The 10223-nt window shown below is 44.6% G+C and overlaps 1 protein-coding gene across 1 annotated transcript in view; it reads right to left on the minus strand.

Annotated features, from left to right (window-relative positions):
- The window catches only part of mtmr7b (myotubularin related protein 7b), a 12130-nt gene extending 8666 nt beyond the window's left edge, over positions 1 to 3464 (minus strand). Inside the window, exons 1-3 of the mRNA XM_042227827.1 lie at positions 3134 to 3464; positions 2280 to 2405; positions 11 to 170 (exon numbers count right to left, since the gene is read on the minus strand). Of these exons, the coding sequence (XP_042083761.1) occupies positions 11 to 170; positions 2280 to 2405; positions 3134 to 3157 (310 nt within the window). The 5' untranslated portion in view covers positions 3158 to 3464. The remainder of the gene's footprint in view (positions 1 to 10; positions 171 to 2279; positions 2406 to 3133) is intronic.
- Positions 3465 to 10223: the final 6759 nt, after the last annotated feature.

Consider the following 10223-nt stretch of genomic DNA (forward strand, 5'->3'; position numbering starts at 1 on the left):
GCACACACACCTGGCCGTGACAGTCTGGCCAATGAGGCGTGGACGTCCAAGCAGTCTCTCTCCTGTGGAATGAATATCTGGAAGATCTGGAAGTCCTTACAGCGAAGGATCAGCTGACCTCCTGAGGGGGTGGGCGGCCTCTCCACGCTGCTCACCATGCTGTGCAATACCTGTAACACACACACACAGTTACTTCCTGTAGACCTGCATCACCAAGCACAGCACATTACTGTAAAGCACACCCATCATGGAGATGAGCAGCCCGCCGTGGCCTTGTTAGCGTAGCCTCTCAGATTTCCTAACATGAAGTGCCCGGCCCACAGGAAGTACAGCTGTGCTGTGTTCTTCTCCTCATTCCTTGTTTATACCTCACAGCGCTGGGATAGGACTGATCATTTTGGGCTGCTGGGGTCACAAACCTCATGAAACGTTGCTCCAGCTCTGCCTCTGATAGGCCGGTGCGCCTCTGTGGTGGTTGGAGGAGAAGCTGCGTTCACTGTCGGCCGTTTGTGTTTGTATTCATAGTTTCTTTGGTTTTTTGGACTATTTGGAGGGAAGAATTATGGGAATTCAACCAACATGAGATAAAAGACACACGTGTGGAGGTTGAGACCAACGCTGAACCATGACGTGAACTGGTTTGGGTCAGAGCCAATCAGACGCAGCATAGTTTTAATGAAGAACAAAATTAGGTGCTGTGCTGTGAAGGAGAGCTAATCTACACCTCGCTCTGACTCTGTCCTTTGTTTCTGCTAATCCAGCCAGCAGTCTGAGCCTGCTGAGTGAAATGTGACACGCCTGCATCTCTTCATCATCCACTCAGGTCCACGGGGACGAGGCGGACTCCTAAGAGGGGGGAGGGTGGCATCTTTTCTTCCCGTGTCTGGAAAACCACCCAGCCTGGAATTCTGTGAAAACACCGCACACCACTGATATCAGTGATCCCAGATGAAGCTGCGCCGCTCCTCATCACGATGAATGTGCAGCTAACAGCAGAGGAGACGAGGAGCTGCATAAACACAGATTATTATTTTTCTTTCACTGCTTCTGCTCAGACAGGATTCACCAAACTGGCAGGAAATATCTGCCTGCATGACAAATTCCTGCTTTTAAAACCGAAATATGAATCTGAATGAGAACTCTGTGCACAGCGTCTGAAAGCTGCACCTTTAATCTGAGCATAAAAACCTTTAATTCTCGCTTCCACTCTGAGGATCCATATTTAACCTCCTTCTTTCAGGGCTTTGTGATTAATATGAAGCTCTCCAGCAGCTTTCACTGTCAGATAAATGTTTCTCTGTGGATCACATTTCTGTCGTGTGCATCTCTGCAGCCCGACACACGCAGCTGGATAAATCCAGGCTCTACAGATGGAGTCCAAATTTATTCTCAGACTCCACATTTCTGGTATACTGGCTGATGCTTCAGCCTCTGAAACCTGCCTGCAGGGTTAACATCTCCACTTTTACAGCAGAACTAATCATGTTTACAGGCTGCTGCACAAACCTGTGTGGTCTTTGTGCTGTTGGAGCCTTTTTAATGCAATCATCTGAACAAGCAGCCAAGAAGTCTGAGTGAAATCAGGGTTTCACTGGGACGTTACTGAGCACTGACAGCAGCTGTGTGTTCGCTGGTATGATTTTCTAACCCGGCCAGCTAACGTTCTTTTATCCAAATATGGCGTCTTCCATCTGTGACGCGGCCTCCTGCAGCTCTCACTGCGTCCCGGCTTCGCCTCATACTAATCTTTTCTTTTCCTGTCCCGTTTGGTTCTTTAGCCGTCAGAATTGTTGTCTGAAGACCAACAAGGAGACCCGATGGATGCCTTGCCGTATTGGTCCATTTGATCGACCTTTGTTGTTATTATTTATTTTATTTTCAGTTGTTACAGACGGGACAGACATGACTGAGGGACAGGAAAGGGAGAAAGAAAGATGAAGGAAAAGAAAAACAGGAGGGAAGAGGGACAGTGAGAGAGGAAACTTATAAAGAGAAAGAAGAGAAAAAAATCTCCTGGATCAGCTGTAGAGAGAAAAAGAAAACAAGCAAAACAACAGAGCAACATACTAAACACAAAACCATCACGCTAATCTAGCTAAGTGTAAACAGCAGTAAATGCTAAATATTGAATGTTGTTGTGTAGCAAGCAGGACCGACAGCGCACAATGTGCTTGGAAATAGCACCAACAGTGTCTCATACTAATCTGAGAGCTCCACAGGTAACAATGTGGTCGTGGCTGAAGGCGGGTACGATTATTATTCAAGCTGTTGCAGGTTACCCATGTCTCCTTGCGCGTCTCCGGGTTGTTCTCCACAAAGATGGCGTGCGTGGCAGAGAGGTACAGAGTCCCGACGCTGGCCTTTCTCTGGCCTGACGACCGGTCCAGCAGACGGACGTTTTCCACCTGAACAAAGTCAGAGACGCACACGTCAACCACGTCCACTGATCAAAGCATCCTCTGTGTCTGCATGACGCTCTGTGCAATCCAGAGATTTTCCTCCAGATCACCTGAGAGGTGAGCATGTGCTCAAGCTTTAAATGCATTATTATTCACAAAAAGGCCAAAAACTGGGAAAATGCACAGACTGTCTCCTTGAACTACAGCCTGAAGGCCCGTTTAAGCCGCGTGATCTGCACAGTGGGTCTAAAACTGTGACATCCGGTGCAGAGCAGGTAAATCTGGTTGTGTACGCAGAGAAAAGCCCTTCGCAGCTAGCTTTTATTAATAAGTATTATATAAATATTTCCGTAGTGTCAGGCAGACTGTGTGAGGACCGCTAACTCTCCCCAACCCTCCATAAACAGATGATGATGATGATGATGATGCGTTTTAAAGGAGAAAGGAGTCATATGAGGAGGAAGATGGAGGTCAGCAGCGCAGTGCTGACTCATGCATGTGCAGATGTACTCGTGCTGATTATTAAGAATAATAATTAAGATGAAACTAACGGGCTGCGTGGGAGCACCCTTACAGCCACACGCGGCAGGTGTTTACGGCTAACGTCGGGGCTGTTTCCATTATCGGACACGCACTGTTAGCCTCTCACGTTCTGCTGGTCGCGCGCCGCCTCCGCTGCTCTTCATCATCATTTATTTTTTTTATTTTTTTTATTTATTTAAATATGATCTTACCTTCGGTGTCCGTATGTGCTCCATCACTGCCGGCTGACACAGCGGAGGTGGAGGAGGTGATGGAGACAGTGGCCCGACGTTTTCCTTTATCCTCGCCAGCGGTTAAATTCCCTGCTTCACGCCGACAGATGAGCCGTGTTCCCCGCTGCGACTGCTCCAGAGCTGCCCCGGAGCGACTCCCATGACTTCCGTCCCTGCGTGTCCCGGTTCGGTTAGCCTACACGACACAAAACCGAGTGCGTGTCACCGTAGACCGCCAGCACCCGAGCTCCCACCGCTTCTCCCGGCCGCTAACAGAGCCCCTTATAGCTGCTCCCGACACCACCATCACGTCAGCATTCATAACATCCGGTGATGCCTTTCAAAATAAAATGTAGACTAATACACGTTCCTTAACATTAGCAGCAGCGGCAGTCCATCTTTAATGAAAGGTGCTGTTTAAAAACTTTTATTCGTATAACTTTTACAACTTCTTAAAATATTAGTTTTGAATTTATTGATTTATGGTGAGATCAAAAGGAAACCTGCGGTTTATTTTGAAAGGTAAAAAGTGGGGTTTTTTTCTTATTTTGGTGAACTTGATTTACATATCGTGCCAGGCTCGTGCGCGCTAAACCGCAAGGGCGCGTGCGCAAACCTTACCTTGTATTTTGTTTGTTTGTTTGTTTGTTTCTGATGTAATGATCGTGTTTTTGTGTTTCCTTTATATAAATGTTTAGTATTTACTGCTGTGTCATATATTCAGACACTCCTGTCCTCATTTGTCTCTTTGTCACGCTACATTTCTCGCCTTATTTTGTAATTTTAATAACGTGTTTCTAAACACGAGTGGGTTTATATTGGGTGCGGTGGGGGGATGCGTTAATTCCTCAAACTGACGCTGTTTTATTAAAGTGAGTTTGATTTAATGCTGTTTAAATATTTGTGTACATGTTTCGACATCTTTGTGAGGACAGAAAGTTAGCACGCTACTACACCCGCGTGACCAAACGTCACTTATGGGGACAAAGTGCCCGTCCTCACGAGTTTGGAGACATTTATGAGGCTCAAAATGTGGTTTTAGAGTCAGGGTCACAGTTAATAATAATAATAATATTAAATGTAACCCTGGGTTATGGTTAAGATTAGGATTCATTTTTGATGGTTAGGGTGTGTGTGTGTGTGTGTGTGTGTGTGTGTGTGTGTGTGTGGTGTGTTGTGTGTGTGTGTGTTGTGTGTGTGTGGTGTGTGTGTGTGTGTGAGTCAGGTTCATTGACAACAGTGAAATGGGGTTATGATTTCATGTTATGAGCTTAGAACAGAAAAGAGCTGTTTACTGTGATCGTACATGTCGAACAACATTATGGCTGCTCTCTCTCTCTCTCTCTCTCTCTCTCTCCTGAGGGTATTACAGAGGTTGTGATTTCACGTCTTGAACCTCTGGCCTGGAAATGTTCTTTAAGGTCATTCAAGAAGCAGCTGAACTCGACGGTTTCAGATGTTTGAGCTGTCATTCAGAGCTGATAATTCATGAGTTCTTCATGAGTTCTTCAGGACGAGGAGCCGGAGGAGCCATCAGTGGCTTTGTTTCCTGAGACCTGGATGACATCAGTGAAAGTTTTGTGTGTTTGTGCTGAAAATCATCTCAGAGCCTCTCATCCGTCTGGCTGATGAAGGCCACTCACATTATTATAAATAATAACAAAGCGGATAGTCACTAAGCTCAGAGAGGAACCCCTCGACAAACTGACTGAAACAAAATCAGAAATATAAATATGAAGTCTTCCTCCTGCCCTCCAGTGACTTCCAGTGACTGTTGCACACATGAATGACTTCCCACTTCCTGTCCCCGTGTGGACGCACAGAGGACACACACTGTTTGGACATCATGTGTAGAAACCACAGCAAAGATGTGTGTCTGCCAGTATGACAGTGAGTCAGCACCGGGATGCTGAACTCTATCAGACGTGAAGTCTGGGGAGGACTGAGACATGTGAGTCCAGCCTGACACCCTGTGAGCGGCCAGACCCTGAGAGCTTGGATCAAACTGAGGTTAGTCTTCACTGCAGAATAAATCTGAGGACATTTTAACCTCACATCAATGGGGGAAGTTAATCCTCAGTCTCTGCTCATTTTCTGTCACACTATTCTGTTTAAACCTATCAGGAATAAGAATATTCAAACTCTTCTTTCCTACTGAGGAGAGGAACCAAAGAGCCATTTGTTATCCCTGAGCTTTGACATCATCACACGAGCGATCGTGGCTCAACAGTTGGCAGTTCGTCTTGTAATCAGAAGGTTCGAGCCCATTGTGTCCTTGGGCGAGACACTTCACCCGTTGCCTACTGGTGGTGGTCAGAGGTCAGAGGTCAGTGTCCGGCAGCCTCGCCTCTGTCACTGCGCCCCAGGGCAGCTGTGGCTACATGTAGCTGCCATCACCAGTGTGTGAATGTGTGCGTGACTGGGTGGATGACTGGATGTAGTGTAAAGCGCTGTACAAATACAGGCCATTTACCATTGAGTGTGGGGTAAACCGTATCCTCTCTGGTCAGCTGGTCCTGGTGCCTCCTGGACCAGCCAAGAACATGAGGTCAGGAGAAGACTGAGAGCGGTGAACCCCAGGCAAACTGCCGGTCTCGACAGCATCTCAGGGACTGGTTAAAGCCCGCACAGACCAGCTGGCCGTGATCCTCACTGGGCTGTTCAACATCTCCCTGACTCACGCCATGGTTCCCACCTGGCTGAAGGCCTCCACATCACTCCCATCCCCAAAAAGCCAGCATAGACAGCCTCAATGACTCATGAAGTGCTTCGAGCAGATAGTGCTCAGCACGTGAGAGACTGTCTACCCCCCTCCCTCAGCCCCCACCATGGAGGTGGATGCCATCACCGTCACCTTTCACAGAGCGCTGAGCCACGTGGAGAACATGAGGAGCTCTGTGACGATGCTCTGTGTGGACTGCAGCTCAGTGTTCAGGACCATAATCCCAAACTATCCCCCGTCACCTGCTCCTGGATCAAACACTTCCTCGCCCACTGGCCTAAATCAGTACGATTTGGCCCCCACCTCACCCCCCCTCTCAGCACCGGATCCCCACAGGGCTGCGTTCTCAGCCCCCTAGTCTACGCCCTGGACACCTATGTGCACACCAGCCCACCCAACCACTGTCATCAGTGAGTATGCTGCAGTTGGGCTCGTCTCTGATGGAGATGAGACAGTGTGGAGAACTTGTCCTGCTGGTGTTCAGAAAATAACCTGAAACCGAACGTCCTTAAAACCAAAGAACTCATCACAGACTTCAGGAGGCTCAGACAGCTGTGCCTTTCTATTATCTGGTATATGTTCCTCTAGACTCTATATATTTCTTCTGTTTGCTCTTTATTCCTGATGTTATACTATTCATATTTTTTTACTCCTGCACAGTTAGTGTGGAGCACCCAGAATTTTGATGTACATGTACAATGACATTAAAGGGCTATTCTATTCTATTCTATTCTATTCCACCATCATACATCATTGAACTCTTACAGCCCTATGCCCCTAGTAGGTCTCTGAGGTCTTGTGGTCAGGGCCTACTTGTTATTAAGTATACGAGACTGAAAACTAGGGGTGATCGAGCTTTTGCTACTGTGGCCGCCAGACTGTGGAATTCTCTTCCTCAGAACTTAAGATCTGGGAGATTCTGTCTCTCACAGTTGAAGTGTACCTCTGGTGCAAATTACTGACCTCTGTCATCATTTTAAGTGGGGGAACTTGCACAATCGGTGGCTGACTAAATACTTTTTTGCCCCACTGTACTGCTGAGTACTTTTGATACTAAACATATTGGGTTTTCATTTTGAAAACTAAATCAGACTCAATTGATTATGACAGAATTGAATCATAAAGATGATGTAAAAGGAAGCTGAAATTGCCACTAGGTTGTAATTGATAGTACGTTCATATTTCAAGTCTGTGGAAAGATGTCATTCTAAATAAAGAAATTACAAAACAGCTTGCAAACCATTTCCAGGGCGATTATTTTTAAATCCAAAACAAGAAAGACTTGATTTTCACAGTGTACAACTTTGAGGGAGTATATTATTGATTTAGAGAAAAATTAGTCCATGGGAACAGGGATTTTCCTATTTAACAGCATTCTGAAGTCACCGAAAAGTATGGTCACCAACTCCACTGTTAGATTATATGCAATGATATGTGTTGGCATAGAACTGGTATTAATTCATAGAAGCTGGAACTTTCCATTTAATGCCATTCTGAAGTTATGGAAAGAAGCTCCTATAAACAAAGTGAAATGCAAAACGAGATTGATTTGAGATTGAGATGTTACCACTGTAGAGGTTGTGTATGGTTTGCTTGAACTCCAGTTACTTAGTGGAAACAGTAATTGTCCTGTTAACAGCATCCGCGTTTAATTATTAAAAGTACCAAATAAACAATTATAATTACGATATTGACGTGATAAAACTGTGGGGTTGTATACTGTCAATGTAGAGTGAAATGATCTTGTGGAAACAGCAACTTTGCTTTTAATGGGATTCTGAAGTCAGTGAAAGAGTGGGTCATACATGGGCAATTTCAACGGGCCATTACTTTGAAAGGCAAAATCAACAACTTGAAATTACATGGTTACTGTCGGGTTGGATACTGTTGATCTAAAGTGAATTATCCGTGGAAACAGCAATTTCAATTTAAGAGCATTTTGAAATCGTTAAAAGAGTAGGTGTCTAGGGCAATTTGAAAAGTCTTTTATACTGGAAAGCAAAATCAGCCTGACTCAAAATGGATATGGTATCACTGTGGGGTTGTGATACTGTCAGTATAGACTGCGACTTGTCTGTGGAAACGTGAATTTTCCATTCTGAATTATTTGAAAGAGTGTTCAAAAATAAACATTCAGAGGGCTTTTACTTTGAAATCCAAAAGGAGATGGCTTTAATATTGACATGTTGCTACTAGAATACTAGGGTATGTCATTTGTATCCAACATTAGAGTGTGTCAAACAAGACTAATTGATATTTATGAATGTGCTCTTAATTTACTGGAAGTTGGCTTTTATTTAGAAGTCATGCTTCAGGATATTTTATTTTGAAATCAGGTTTCCACGTCTTTTGCCATAATACTTTGAATACACAGGGAACGTAAAACAAAGTGGAGGCTGGCTTGACACCAGTGAAACCTTTCAGTGTTGTGTCAGTGGCTTCACCTGTGCACACAGGTAACCTGCAGGTGTCAAGTACTGCTGGGACCTCTGATCTCAGTGTGTAGGTGAAGCGCGCTGTTTGTCCACTCTGTGTGAGTGTGTGTGGTGGACATTAGTGCTGCCGCAGCACTCTGTTGCATAACAGCTTGTCCTCTGCATCGTTCTGCAGGAGCTCGGATTAAATGCAGACTCGCTCCTCTGCAGTCTGAGCTCTCCGAGAGTCACGATCCACCTTCACTGCTTCATATCAGCTGCTGACACTTTGATGGTCCCAACTAGAGCAGGGCGATATGGCCAAAAATATTTATCACGATATATATTTGAAAATTTGCGATAACGATATAACTGACGATATAATTGATGCGAGACAAAATACAACTCCACAACATTACTAGCGCAAAAAGACAACCTTCCATTTATTTTCACTTAAACAAGAAGCTGGTTTTTATGTACATTAAAGCTTTATAAAAATGTAACAGTGCAAATGCAAATTCCTTGCTGAAAGTTTAACCAAAAGGCATTTCCAGTAGAAAGTGCTGACATATCCTGAGCATAACCATGTATAATATCCACTGAAGTTAAAAAGAGGTGCTTTGCAACATTAAACTGCAGTGTGCAGTACGATTTTTCGGACCATAAGGTGCACGGGATTATAAGGCACATTAAGCGAAACAAAGCAGTCAGATAAATCAAACTTTATTAAACTCATTCTTCTTGCTTCCTCCACTTCTGTACCATTGATTCATTAATGTTGAATTCTCTGGCAGCTGCTCTATTCCCATGTTGTTGCAGTATATTAATGACTAACCTCGTATTGTGGATGGATTATCTCAGTTGTTCTCCTGACTGAAGTTTGGTCCGTTTACAGCATCCTGCCATGCGATTGCATTTGTCTCTAACCATCAGGAACCTTCACGTTAACTTTTATAAGTGGAAAAGTGTTAGTGTTCGTCCTCCAGCTTCACTGTTTATGTTATGCTAACATAGCTGTGTCGCTAGCGATCACGTAGCACATCATTATATACCAGCTAGCCCAACTTCAGTAACCCTACAAACGTCACTGCTGTTTAGTTTCCTGTCTTCATTTATGTTGGAAGTGATAGCAGAGCTGTACGTTTGATTTTTTCAGAAATCTCTCAGTCAGAACATGCTATATCATGCTTAGGTAACTAGCGACTAGCTAACTTCCGCTAGCTTCCTGCTAACTTCTAACTCCGTTAAATGTAATAACTTTTGTTTTCATGGATGCCTGGAAGTTAAACTTCATAGTTACACCTGGTAAAGCAGCAATGCTGATCGTTTTATTAAAGATGAAAGAATTTAGACAGTTTTTAACTCTCAGTGATGCTGCAGTGTTGTTTGACCTGAAGAATACGGAGTTTAGGACCCAGATTACTCCCAGATTTAAGAGCATCTTAGTCCGACAAATACGACAATAACGACGGCCGCTTGCATGTTCTGCAAAAAAATGTGCTTTGTCGTGTATCTGACGGACAAACACCAAACCAGTTCCACATCACTGAAGTTGCACCATTTTTACAAACCAATTCTGGTTCATCTGTTTCACTCAACAATCGGCCATGTGCGTATGAAAACAAAGGCACTGCGCATGCGCGTTTTACTCATATTCTATCGCGATATTTCATTTTCCTATCGTTGCCTAACATTATACCGGTATTACCGTGAACGTGTATAATATGGCCCGCCCTAGTCCCAACCTCACTGTGTGATGGCTCAGTGTCATACGTGATAGGTCGCTGTGAGACAGGCGGCCGTGCACTCTACCTGAGCTCCTTGCTCACCTGTACAGGCTGATGCGTGTGTTTATGGGTAAACTGTATGTTTGGTGGAAGTAAACGATGCCCAGGACAAACTGGGTCTCAAACAGGAGAATATCTTTTTTTTT

The sequence above is a fragment of the Haplochromis burtoni genome, unplaced genomic scaffold (genome assembly GCF_018398535.1).
Source record: "Haplochromis burtoni strain Fernald_Lab_line unplaced genomic scaffold, NCSU_Asbu1 Contig_282, whole genome shotgun sequence".
NCBI classification, from domain to species: Eukaryota; Metazoa; Chordata; class Actinopteri; order Cichliformes; family Cichlidae; genus Haplochromis; species Haplochromis burtoni.